The sequence below is a fragment of the Onychomys torridus genome, chromosome 2 (genome assembly GCF_903995425.1).
Source record: "Onychomys torridus chromosome 2, mOncTor1.1, whole genome shotgun sequence".
NCBI classification, from domain to species: Eukaryota; Metazoa; Chordata; class Mammalia; order Rodentia; family Cricetidae; genus Onychomys; species Onychomys torridus.
In genome coordinates, this window is record NC_050444.1 from 64,601,565 (window position 1) to 64,615,354 (window position 13,790).

General features: G+C 47.2%; 1 protein-coding gene across 2 annotated transcripts in view; it reads left to right on the plus strand.

Moving 5' to 3' along the window:
- Reck (reversion inducing cysteine rich protein with kazal motifs) overlaps positions 1-10,227 on the plus strand; it is a 69,998-nt gene extending 59,771 nt beyond the window's left edge. For both annotated transcript variants that reach the window (XM_036179188.1, XM_036179189.1), the window contains exons 16-21: positions 77-248; positions 2,585-2,777; positions 3,820-4,033; positions 5,777-5,850; positions 7,774-7,929; positions 8,672-10,227. In XM_036179188.1, coding sequence (XP_036035081.1) covers positions 77-248; positions 2,585-2,777; positions 3,820-4,033; positions 5,777-5,850; positions 7,774-7,929; positions 8,672-8,890 — 1,028 coding nt within the window. In that variant the 3' untranslated portion in view covers positions 8,891-10,227. The remainder of the gene's footprint in view (positions 1-76; positions 249-2,584; positions 2,778-3,819; positions 4,034-5,776; positions 5,851-7,773; positions 7,930-8,671) is intronic.
- The last annotated feature ends 3,563 nt before the right edge of the window (positions 10,228-13,790 follow it).

Below are 13,790 nucleotides of genomic sequence, written 5' to 3' on the forward strand. Positions count from 1 at the left end.
ATTTGTTAGTGGTTTGTCTTCATCAGGACATGGAAGGGAATGTATGTTTTCATTTGAGGCTGTTTCCTCCCTTCAGGTCTGCCCTGTAACTGTGCAGATCAGTTTGTCCCTGTGTGTGCACAGAATGGACGCACCTACCCCAGTGCCTGTATCGCCCGCTGTGTGGGTCTCCAAGACCATCAGTTTGAGTTTGGACCTTGTGTCTCCAAGGATCCCTGTAATCCTAACCTCTGCCCAAAAAGCCAAAGGTAAGTTCAATGATATTTATTCAGCCAAAGACTAGTGCTTATAAAGTCTTTGCTGTGCCTGCACAACATGATGAGAATACAAAGTTGGATGCAGTAGTCTGGCTAATGTATGTAATCTCAGCACTTGGTGTAGCATGAATCTTAAAAGGTCTTATTAATAAAAACAAGCCGGAGCCAGGTATTGGGCTTAAAGCTGGAAGATCAGAGAAGCAGAACAAGTCACAGCTTCCTCACCTTGCCAATTCCTTGGCTGATCCTGTTTCCTCAGACTGGAAGCCTCTGTGTCCTCATCCAAATGGATCTCAGCTGAACTGCTGCTCAAAAGCCTAAAAGCTTAACCAGCTCTAGTTCCTGGTCCTCATGCTTTATATACCTTTCTGCTTTCTACCATCACTTCCTGGGATTAAATGTGTGAGTCACCATGCCTGGCTGTTTCCAGTGTGGCTTTAAACTCAGAGATATGGATGGATCTCTGCCTCCCAAGTGATAGGATTAAAGTGCCACCATTTTCTGGCCTCTATATCTAGTGGCTGTTCTCTTCTCTGACCCCAGATAAGTTTATTAAGGTGCACACTATTTTGGGGAACACAATATCGCCACAACTTGGGGCACTGAAGTTGGAGAATTCTGGGTTCATGGTCATACTGTGCTACATGCTGAGATGTCTCACGAAAACTTTATCTCTGTCCTGACTAGTGTGGAGTCTGGAGAGAAAGAGTTGCATAGAGCTCCCGGGCTGCATGATTAGGAGTGCAGATATAGAGCAATGAGTGCAGCTGGGAAAGAAAGGGCCTCAGAGGTGCTGAGACATGACACTCAGCTGGATCTGTGACCAGCAGGTGTGGGGGCTAGGGAGGAAAGCTGGTGTGGTGACAGCAGGAGCAGAAATGTATGCTAGGAGCTGCAGGGGTCCTATAATGCTGAAACGGAGGAAGGTACGGCAGGTTAGCAAGAGAGATGAGAAAAGTGGATGCATTCTTATTAGCATCATGGCTTCTTCTGCTAGAGCATTCATTGTAGGAATTAGACATGACAAATCTCAGAAAGTGCAGCTTTAGCATTATTTGATATGATTTGGACTCCCTTCTCTGTAGTCTCACCAAGCCAGATGACAGTGACTGCCATGGCCTTGATGGTGCTGCAGTGCATGTGGTGGTCCACAAGCAAGTGTGGCTGGACCTGGAGTGTTCACCTCTGAGACTTGAGCAAGCCAGTGTCCCAGAGTCACAGCTCACCCCTGATGAAGGGGTTTGTGCGGGAAATTGTTTCTTCGTCTTGAAAACTGGCACAGAATAAAGGCAGATTTGCTGATGTGGTGAAGTGGCCTAGAGTCAGCCACATGTCTGTTGAAGTTCAGTGCTCTGGTTCCACTGCTGTTGCTGTGATGAAGCACCCTGAACACAAAAGTGACTTGGAGAAGAAAAGGGTTCGTTTGGCTCAGAGTTCCTGGTTACAGGCCATTTCTGCAAGGAAGGCTGTTGCTAAAGTGGCCTTGAACTCAGAGATCCAGCTAGCTCTGCCTCCCAAGTGCTGGGATTAAAGGCGTGTACCACCACCGCCCAACTTCTGTTATGGCGTACTCTTCCCATTTTCTAGCCACCATTTTTGGCTTTGTTCTAGTGGCTGTCTGTTCTCTAACCCCAGATATGTTTATTTCGGGGAACACACAATATTTTAGGGAACACAATACCCACCACAAGCCTGTCTTGGAACTCGCTCTGTAGCCCAGGCTGGCCTCGAACTCACAGATCTGCCTGCCTCTGCCTCCTGAGTGCTGGGATTAAAGGCGTGTGCTACCACTGCCTGGCTGTCCTACACCTTTAATCCCATATTCCGGAGGCAGGCAGATCTTTGTGAGTTCAAGGCCAGCCTAGTCTGTATAGTAAGTTTCAGGCCAGCTAGGCCTGAGACCTTGCCTTAAAAAAATGAAGCGTCTGGAAATGATCCGTTGTTACTGACTGTGACCTTAGCGTTGAACCCACTCACTGTTGGTCTCACATCAGGCACTTGTACTCCAGGCCTGAGTCCACCCCTCCCCCACTCCACATCCTGGATCCACCTCATGTTTGTGGCTGTCCCCTCAGCCTAGCCTGCTTGTTTCCTCCTTTGCCACCAGGCTCCAGTTAGAACACCCTCTTCCATGTGTCGCCTGGGCTCAGCCATTCATTCCCTCTGAGGAGTGTGTCTGCCATTTTCTGTTCTGACCATCCTCCTTTTCATAGGCTCCATTAACCCTGTCTCTCCCCTGCGCTTCCTGTGCCACCCACATCCAGGGCTTTGCCGCCCACAGTCCCTCCATGCTTCTGGTTCATCTGCTGGCTCTCATTGTTTTTCAGATGTGTGCCAAAACCACAGGTTTGCCTGACGACCTTTGATAAATTTGGATGTAGCCAGTATGAGTGTGTGCACCGACAGCTCGCCTGTGAGCAGGTCCGTGATCCTGTGTGTGACACAGAGCACGTGGAGCACAGCAATCTCTGCACTTTGTACCAAAGAGGAAAAAGCCTGTCTTACCGAGGCCCCTGCCAGGTATGTGCTTGGCTGCCAAACCAAAGGGGAGTCAAGTCAGCTTCTGATCTTCTCCAGACAAGCAGACAAGACCTCTGCTCACACAGGAGTGCTGTGGCCAACTCTGGGGAGTAGTGTAAAAGCACGTGGCCCCTGGCCTCAAGTCACTCCTAGGAAAAGACTTCACGCATCACAGCCGGTGTGCTCACCGCCATTCTGTCCACAGTTCTGTGGGCTGCCCTAGAAAACAGTCAGGAAGAAAGCGGCCTCACCACTAGTCTTCCCCTCCCCCTTCCCACCTTCCCCACCCACTGTGTTGAAGTGAGATGAAAATCTCTAAGACTGTTTTACATAGGCCTGACTCAGTCTTTAGGCTTCTGAGAGCGCTTCCATGGGGAATAACCTTACGGGACAGCCTCCTTGGAGCTTCCCCCCAGCCCCCATGATTGTGTGCTGACCCTCTGCTGGGAGATTCCCATCTGTGGGCTCAGCATCACTTGCCTGCAAGGCACCAGCATTGGACATGCTCTCTGTCCGTGGTGGGGACGGACCCTGCAGCTTGTCTGGCTACTGTTTTCTCTTGGAGCTGGTGTCCCACTAACATGGACATCTGCTTTAACGGCCCCTTCTCTCCACCCTTGCTCGCTCTTCCCATCTAGGGTGTTTCCCAGTTATATCCCTAACTGCCTAATAGTACAGAGTAGGTCTGCTCTGCTCGCTCATCCTGCCCAGCCCCCCCCTCCCCGCACCCAGCATGAAATGGTAAGGTCTCCACCTTTTCATGAGGAGCGGTCTTTTTATTCAGACCTTCGTGACTACTGAGAGAAGTCTGGGTGAAGGGGATATTGTTATCCCCTATCCGTTTCACAGTGATCACCCAAGTCTCCAAGGCTTTTCAACTTGAGACAGCCCATTCCTTAGTCCTCCTAAGGGCTTTGGAAGACCCCCATGGCTTACACCTTCGTCTTTTCCCTTCCTGAAAACAGGGGGATGAGCTCTGTGCTCACAATCGGAAAGACTACCGTAGGAGTTTCCAGGCTAAAAGTTGTTTGTTTTTCCTCAGCCCTTCTGCAGAGCCAGAGAGCCTGTTTGTGGGCACAATGGTGACACGTACAGTAGTGTGTGTGCTGCCTACTCGGATCGGGTGGCAGTCGATTACCATGGGCCCTGCCAGGCTGTCGGGGTCCTCTCTGAACACAGTGCCCTGGCGGCCGAGTGTGCTGCCGTGAAGTGCCCTTCCCTCTCAGCTCTCGGCTGCAGGCCCGTCATTCCACCCGGTAAGCTGGAGGTCTGTGGAGTAGGCAGGGGTGGGGCAGAGCATGAGCCGTCTGCAAACTCTGAAACGCTGTACTCCCAGCACTCAGGGTGAGACAGGGAGATTGCCTGTGATAGAGGCACCCTGGGATACACTATAAAAAAAAAAAAAATAGAAAATTCAAGAGACCCACAGGCTGATTATTCTGCGCTAACTCCAAAGCTGTGGCTTGCCTTAGCGTTGACTCTGCTGACATCCAAAGAGCATGGCAGTGGCTGGAGAGCTGCCTCAGAGGGACCTGGGTTCAATTCCTAGCACCGGTGCAGTGGCTCACGGCCATTTGTAACTCCAGTTCTAGGGGATCCTGTGTCTTCTTCTGACCTCCTCTAGCACCAAGTGCACACATGGTGCACATACATGCGTACAGGGAAAACACTCACATAAAATAAAATGAACGGATCTAATTTTAAAGTTAAAAAGATAAACAAAGCCAGGCGGTGGTGGTGCATGCCTTTAATCCCAGCACTTGGGAGGCAGAGGCAGGCAGACCTGTGTTCAAGGCCAGCCTAGTCTACAAAGTGAGTACCAGGACAGCCAGAGCTGTAACACAGAGAAACCCTGTCTTAAAAAAAAACAAAAAGACCGGAAAAAAAAAAAGAAAGAAAAGAAAAGAAAGAAAGAAAGAAAGAAAGAAAGAAAGAAAGAAAGAAAGAAAGAAAGAAAGAAAAACAATAACATGCCAACTTTTTTCAATCAAAATTTTCTATCAGGCATCAATGAATAAGCAAGTAAAGGTAGTATTTAGATTTAAAAATTAGGATTGCTAGATTAAGTGAATATACTTACTTATTTTAAAGCATTTGAACAATTAATTACTAGTTGAATGGATAGTTGAAGTATTTTGGTGAACACAAACATTTGTAATGAGAGAAGCAGGGAGAGTGGACTCAGTTGTGTGGCCAGAAGGCTCTGTTCACCAGACAGCCGTAAGCATCAGTGTTTGTGGACGGTGTGGCTCACACTCACATCGTCAGTGGCTCATCATCAGTGGCACGGGCAGAGGAAGAGCTTTCATTCCAAGCCTGCTCCTACAGGCTACTCCGGGCCTTCCAAGTCTCCATCTGTAGCTCACCAAGGGTCACTGAGCCTCCACTATGTCAGGACATTCTTCTAGGCACCAGGGCCCAGCAGTGAACAAAACGAAGCCTCTTCCCTCCTGGAGACCACACTCCAAGGGAGGGGACATAGGTTCCCTGCAGACCAAACTGTCCAGTCAAAACTGCCTGGGGAAGCCGAGTGAAGAGCTGGTGAGGGCCTGGTGGGAAGGCTGTTGGTGAACTGCATGATGAACTCTGTTAAATGTGGCATAAGATTAGACTGCCCCATCCCTTGCTATGGCTTTTAAATAGAATAGGGTAGTTTGAAAATCACATGAGAAGCAAGCACTCAGAACACCTGCAGCTCCCTGTGCAGACAGAAAAGCAGAGGCCAGCACAAGCTGCTGGGCAGGACCAGAGCGTGAGATGAGAAGTGGGCAGGTCTGGTGTGCGGTGACTCCACAGCCTCCTCACCCTGAGCATCGCCAGAGGAGGGTGTCAGGATGGAGGGATGGCTTCCGTAAACACAGATGTTAGGATCCCGGTTGGTCATCGAGCACAGCTGGAGGAAGGACAGGTGACAGCCGCAGTGAAGCTGGCCACTTCACCAGTCATTTTGGATTCTCCTTGTTTTAATTCTGAACTCACAAAAATGGTTTCTGTTCCAGGTGCTTGTTGCCCATTGTGTGCTGGGATGTTACGGGTTTTATTTGACAAAGAAAAACTGGACACTATTGCTAAGGTAAGTTGCTTCATATGCTAGGTACTGTTGAAAGCACATTGCTAAACTTCTCAGGAATCCTAGAGAGCAGAATGTATTGTCCCTGTGTATAAAGAACCTGGTCCCTAGACTCGATCAAGGCCATACAGTTCATAGTCAATAGAGCAAGGGTTGACCCCCAGGGTGGCTGACCCCTGACCTGTGTTCTCTCTGCCATGCCCTTTCTTAGGAAAGGTCCCTGCCAGCTCAGAGAGCATCCTCAGGGCCAGGTGAGCAGCAATATAGAAATCCAGATGGTCTCTGCACCCATCCTCATCCATTCCCCATAGAGCTGTCTCCCTGTCCGTCCTCCCTTTCCCTCCCCTACCCTGCTCCCTTTTGGGGAGCCAGGACTCCAGTGATGCAATAGGCAAGAACTTGCCACTACCTAGAGAGTCCATCCTGTCTGTTTAGACACCGGTTTCCCCAGGACTTCTCTTCCTTGCCCTGCAGTTCAGAGCAGTGGCTTTTTGAGAAGTGCTCCTGGGGCTGCAGAGAGCTTGGCTGGGTGCCTTCCTCGGTCACTTCTGCCCAGTGTTTAGAGACAGGATCTCTCACTCAGCCTGGGTCTCTTATGCAGGCAGACTGCCTGGCAGGCAAGCCCGGAGTCTTCCTAATTCTGCCTCCTCAGGGGAGATCGCATGTGTGTCCCACCACATGCAGAACTTTTACATTTTTATGTGAGGTCTGTGATTCAGACTCAGGTGCTTGGCAAGCTCCTAGCCAATGAAAGACCTTGTCTTAGAAAAACTAGGTGAGATGGCTCAGTGGTTAAGTGCTCTCGCACTTATAACTTGTTGAAAAGACTCAAATTCAGTTCCCAGCACCTCAGGCAGCTTACAACCACCTTTAACTCCAGCCTCCATGGTACCTGTACACATGTACATGTACCCATACAAAATATGTGTACATAAAATTAAAAAAAAATTTTTTTTGAGACAGAGTTTCTCTGTGGAGCCCTGGCTTTTCTGGAACTCATTTTGTAGAGCAGGCTGGCCTCAAACTCACAGAGATCCACCTGCCTCTGCCTCCTGATGAAAGGTATGTACCACCACTGGTATAAATACTTTTTAAAAAGGAGGTAAAAAGAGCTCTTGAGGAGTGACATCTAGGATTGACCTCAGGCTTGTGCATATCACACCACACACACACACACACACACACACACACACACACACACACCACACACACGTGGATGGACAGGTGGAGCATGCAGGCCTATATCCTAGCTCTTGGGAGGTAGAGGCAGGAGGATGAGCAGTTCAAGGTTATCTTCATTGTACATAGAGAGTTCAAGGCCATCCTTGATTTGGACCCTATTTCAAACACAGAAAGAACCTAAATAAATAAACAGCACTTCTGAACTGGGTACGCTGGTACAGGATTACCGTGGAGCTAGCAAGGCTGAGGCAAGAGGGTCATGAGTTAAGCTAGCCTGAGCCAGAAGGTGGTGGCATACACCTTTAATCTCAGCACTCAGGAGGCAGAGCCAGGCAGATCTCTGTGAGTTCAAGGCCAGCCTGGTCTATAGAGTGAGTTCTCCAGGATAGGCTCCAAAGCTACACAGAGAAACCCTGTCTTGAAAAACAAAATAAATAGGAAGGAAGGAAGGAAGGAAGGAAGGAAGGAAGGAAGGAAGGAAGGAAGGAAGGAAGGAAGGAGTGAGTTAGCTTGGTCTCTATAGCCAGACCCTGCTCAAAGCCAAGTACTCTGGTGGGGTTAATTTGGCCACAAACCTCTGTGGACAGCCCAACCCCATTGCACTGGACCCTGGGCCATAGGATTTGAGCGGCAGAGCCGAACCTGGTGCTGAGCACTGGTCAGTGAGCCTCTTGAGCTGCAGCAGAAGCAGAGTGGCCTGGGCAGCAGGAGGGGTCCTCTTCAGTCCCTGGAAATGTCTCCTAGGTGACGAACAAGAAGCCGGTGACAGTTCTAGAGATCCTTCAGAAGGTCCGCATGCATGTGTCTGTCCCACAGTGTGATGTGTTTGGATACCTGAGCATCGAATCAGAAATTGTGATCCTCATTATTCCTGTGGACCATCACCCAAAAGCTTTGCAGGTGGGGTCCGGCACACACTGTGCAACCATCTCACCCCTTTAGAGTTTGATGGGCTTAGAGTGGGGGTGGAGGACACAAGCCAGGGATGGGAAAGGACCGAGGGGAGAGGAAGCGGTGCCACTTTTGAAGTTGGAGAGGGCAGGAGGAAAGAGTCCGTTCTGGGGTGCTGAGGCTGGGCACACTAAGTCCACCCCCCCCACCCTTGTGCAGATGAGGTAGCCAAGGCCTGGGGAGTAGCACACTGGCAGGGGCAAGGCAGTGACCTGCCTTCGGGCTCAGTACGTCTTTCTTCCTCGCAGATCAGGAGGCCTGGAACCTCACTCTGTGGGCCCAGGTTTCCCAGGAAAGTAGTGAGGACTCATGGAAGGGGTGAATGGAAGCAGTTCCAGCTGCCTGGTTCCAAACCTGTTTCCGTCCTCACCTTAGAGCAGAAGTAAAAGCCTTTCCTGTGACTATCTAACTGACTGTGAGCTCTGTCTCTAGGGAGATAGGCGGTGTATGGTGTTGTGCAAAAGCAAAAATGGTCGACTGACTAGGGTAGTTGACATGGGGTTTCTGCTTTCCATTAATGCCCTTCTATGTGCGTAATAAGACCCATAACTGTAACTCTGACTGTACAGGAAGGGCAAAGGGAAGTAAGCTGCCTCTGGCCATTCCACCTGGGACGTGTGCCTGGAATTTGCTTGACTGGACCGTCTCAAGGTTCTGAGATTTTCTATTAAAAGGATCTTTTCCCTTGCAGATTGAGGCCTGCAATAAGGAAGCGGAGAAAATCGAGTCCCTCATCAACTCGGACAGCCCCACTCTGGCATCCCATGTCCCTCTCTCTGCCCTCATCATTTCCCAGGTGCAGGTCTCCAGAAGCCTCCCATCGTCTGCTGATGGGGGCAGGCCTCCCAGCCACTCCCTGCTCCTCTTCAGCCTGGGCCTCACCATGCACTTGCTCTGGGCTTGTCTCTGACTGTCCACAGAGACCGCAAAGCATCCCTCAACTCTCCTGTCCGACCTTGTGAACGACATTCAGGACTGCTAGCTGGTGGCCACGCAAAAGCACGTGTCACCTCTTAGCACCACACAGTATTTTTTTTTTTTTAATCTGCCAATATTAGGGGGTTTTGCCTTGATTTTAAAATGATAAACTAGGTTCTCCCAGTGTAGTAAAGATCTCTTGCTGGTAGGCTGCGGGGCCACAGTTTACATTTTGCTCAGTCGAGAAGGCCCCTTCTCCAAAGCTAATTTACCGTCACTCATCTGTGAGATGGTCACTTTATAGAAGGAGCCCCTTTGCTGTTGGGTTCGTGTCCTAATATCTTCCGAGTTCCTGTAAGTGTTTGAGGTTGCCAGTGTCTTGTTCCTGTGTCTAGAATCTGAGGGCTCAGTGAAAAGTCACTGTTGTGACGGCTGGCTCCATAGACATTTGAGGCAGGGCTCTAATGTGCCTAGCAAAGGCCCAGCTGGCCAAGTGATGCTCATGTACTTACCTAGTGAGTGGTCCTCTCAGTACTGCCGGTTTGTGCCTGGGAATGGGGGCAGCCCCATTGCTTCCCAGCATCTTGTGTCACGCAGTTTATTAGCCAAATGCACTCGTCAAGACTCACCAAGTTCAGAGTTTAAATATCAGATTTAAACCAGTTGCTGCTACTATATAATTGCCAAAAAGTAAGATAATTAGTAGTTCATGTAAATAGTACATGATTTTTTAAGTTTATAATGAAGAAGGTGAATAGCCATATTTGTAAAATGACAATCATATGTGTTAGCCCATACTTTCCATTCATGAAGACATGTTTGCTTTTTGTGATGTGAACAGTATGGATAAGTGTCTGTCTGACTTTCTTTTTATATAGAATTATAAAGAATGTGATTTATATATTTAAAATGTCAGGCTAAATATTAAAATGTTTGCATGTTGTCTAAGAAATTGGATACTTTGAATGTTTCACAGTTTGAAATAAGCTATTAATGAAAGACTTCTTGTTTGTATGCACCTGAACTTAGATTTTTATATGAAGTATTTTTCAGTGTTACATGTACTCTCTGAAATATAGCAATATGCTTATTATACCAAAATGTTGTTGAAAAGTGAGCACTTAAAGCTTTCAGAGAATCTCAGTGCTGATGTTAATGTAGCCTCTGTTGCAATTGCCAATTTCTGTCTAAATGTCCTCAACATACTAGACTATATTGTATATATGTTCAATATATAGTCTACCACAATATACTGTATGTATACTATATATAGTATACAGCAATATACTAGAAAGCTTTTCTATTTTAATAAAAGTAATTTTATATGATCATGTGTATTTTCAGGTAATGTGGACATTCAGATTGAAACTGTTTCCCACCCTCAAGTGAGTTGTGTCTTTACTGTACGGTGAGAGGTTCTGGATGGTATCATCCCAAGCCAAGGCCTCTGGGAGAGTGAATCAGCTGTACTGAACACCCAGGCACAGCCAGAGGTCAGGCAGTGGCAGAATCAGGTGCAGACTCCAGCTTTAGGCCTTCCGAGACAGAACCAGGCAGGTCTGTTCCCTTGGCCTCATGTTCCAGTTCCAGGGTACACATTCCGGGGTAGATGACTCTGGAGTGAGGGGCTCCCGCTGAGGACTGGATTAACTTACAAATTATTAACTGGTTGCTCAGGCTGAGTGCATGAGAGCCCACCATGTTGTGTCACTCACCCACTGCAGCAGCGGTGGTTCTTCTCACACATCACACTCCAGGTCCCTCCCGTGTCCTCACAGAAGGAGCAGAGACTTCTGCCCCGAGCTGCCTCAGTCTCTACTCACAATGAGGCCAGTCATTTCTGCCTCATTTCAGTGGCCAGAGCAAGTCACATGGCTCCTCCTGAGCAAAAGTTGGAGTGGGGCTGTAAAGTATTTCTTGGTGCTGTGGGTGTCATGGGGAGGGTCGACGGGTACTTTGATTAATGCAGTTTACCACTGAGATCTTCCCTCATGAGGACAGATCCAGAGCCAGGACTGACTGGGGTTTTTATTAGGAAGACAGGAATGCTGTGGCCTGGGAAGGAAGTCAGGGGTTAGGTTTGGGTGAGGGAAGGTATGAATGGAGAGATCTAAAGTTGGTCCTGCTCTGGGAGTATCATCACAAGAACCCCGAAAATGGCGATAGAAACAGGTTAGCTTGGGGGAATAATGTCCTCAAAGGCCCTGATGCTAAAGTGGACATCCCAACTGCCTTGTGCACAGATCATAATGACTTCCCAGCACCCAAGCAAGTGCCACTCCTGCTGGAAGCCCCGCCCCTCCCGCCCCCTTCCCCAGCAGAGATCTTGAGATCTGGAGGCAGAGAACTAAGCTGAGGGAGAGATTCCTATGCCCCGGAGTCTACTCCAGCAAGGAGTGCTTGAGAATATGGGAGAAAGGCTTACAGGAGGAAGACAGGTTGAGAGAAAGATCTGTCTGCCATCTATACTGTGGGTAATGCAGCCATGTCCGCAGACCTTCAGTGTTCTAAGCATGAAGGAAGGTGACATGAACCATAGTGACTTCCCTTTTATCACCTATGGCTTCAATGGATAAGAACTACTTATCAGAAATTTTTCCACATCCATTGACTGTTTCTCTATGGCTGAGACGGGGTCAAACTCCCACATTAGACTAGTTACTGGCCAAGGGGAGCGAGGCTATAATTGGCTTAGTCAAGGGGCTGTACTACTGCCAAAGCCAAGCCAAGCATTGCAGTGTAGGTAAATGGCAAAGGGCTGTCACTTTGGCCACAAACCACACTTCAGTGCACAACCTGGTTGTTTAATCTCTGCAGTTTCTGCTTACTAGAGTCTTTATAGGAAAACACTTTGTTTTTCCATGAAGGAAGAGACCGTCTGGCTTTGCTGTGTGCACCTCCATCTCCAGACAAGCAGACTCCTCTTATTCCACAGCCTCCCCTCACTCCTCAGGTCTCTCTCCTATTTCAAAAAATCCAGTCCCAATTTCAGTACCTGGGAGGCGAAAGCAGGAAGATCAGAAGAATCCAAGTCCTTAATTTTATAAATTGTAAATGTAATTTTTATACTTAATTTGTGTGTGGGCGCAAGTGTGCCATGTCTCACACGTGCAGGGAACAGCTTGTGGGAGTTGGTTCTCTTTTTCCACCAGGTAGATCCAAGGAACATATATGAACATATTTCTTGTTATTATTTCATCTTTATACCTCAGTTTTTATTTGGTCATGATGAATTATTCCATTAATACACAGCTGATTTAATTTACAGTATTTTATCACAGCCCTTGAAGAACCAGCTTCCAGGCTGCAGACAGGGCTCAAAGGGAAAGTCCACAGTGGAGCGCAAACTAAGACTTTGTTGTCTGAGGGGTTAGGGAAAGTAATCTGACGCACTCTCTCTTGATGGTTTCATTTCTTTATTCTCTCTCATTGCTCCCCTACATTGCTCTGTCCTATCATGTCTTTTTACAGTTTATATACCCCACCAACTTTTTCAGGCAATCTGAGTTCTAATTATCCAAGAACACCTGCAGTCCTCATTTGGGGTACAGAGTCCATTATTTTTTCTGTAGCCTTGACTAGTCAGAATTTATTCTTACAAATTGAGATCAGCAATAGGTACAAGGACTTAATTATTAGCCAGCTAGCAATAATTAGACTGTCTTTGTATTTACAACCTAGCTGGACAGTATAGCTATGTGTCCTTGTGAATTAAAAATTGGAAACATTTATCTAAAAAAACATTAGCAAGGCACCTGGTCTAATCTAAAGCTCTTTTGAAGCTTTATATCAGCTAATAGTATATAGCTATCTTGGCAGCTGAGGAAATTCAACTGTTTTCCTATGTCAACCTGAGCTGTGATCTAAAGCAGGTCCTAAGTGTCTCACAGTCCTTGTGGAACAATAGGCCTTAATTATGAAACATATCCTAGTACTATTTATATCCATCAAAACTCTGTGTCAGTAGATAATACAGCTTAAGGAGAAATCATCTTTCTGACAATCCACAGAATTAAATGTCCAGTAGATAGAGATGTAATCATGAGATAGACACACTATAATAAAGGAAGTGGGGGACTCCCCACACCATATACACTGTAGCAACAAGCATGCAGGGGCACAACAGAAGCAAAACGCATTCTGAAGACTGTATCCTCACAAGCCTTGCTTAAAAAAGACACACCCATCAGAGAGTTTTTCTTCTGGTGGGCGACACCTGAACTTCAGTTGCCACCTGCTGTTCCTCTGACACAGCTAATGGCTGCTGGCAGTATTTACTTAAAATCTTGATGTTTATATTTGTAAATGATGTTTATTAAATTGAGATAGATTTTACATTCTTTAGAACATTAAATATAGTCAGTCTACTGTATCTACAGGTTCCACATCCATGGATTCAACTGACCACAGATCTAAAAAATCATATTCTTTGGCTGGCCAGATGGCTAAGTGGGTAAAGACCCTTGCCACTCAAACATGACTACCTAAGGTCAATTCTTAGGAGCTTCATAAAAGTGAAAGGAGAGAACCGACTCTACAGAGTTGTTCTCTGGCCTCTGCACATGTGCTGTGACATGGCACTGTGGCATACACGCTCCCCCACCCCACACGCTAATTTAAAATACATATTCTTATTTTTTTGTCTGTATAGAATGTTCGTTTTTTCTTAATTTTTTGTTTGCTCATTATTCTCTATAAACAGTATAGTATAGTCAGGTGTGGTGCCTCACATCTATAATTCCAGTACTTGAAAGGCTGAGGCAGAATATCCAAGAGTTTCAGGCTAGCCTGGGTCACATTGTGAATCTAGGCCAGTTTGGGCTAAGACCCTATCTAAAATAACAAACACCAAAAACAAAACAACACACAGAAAAAAAATCTTTTTTGTCTCT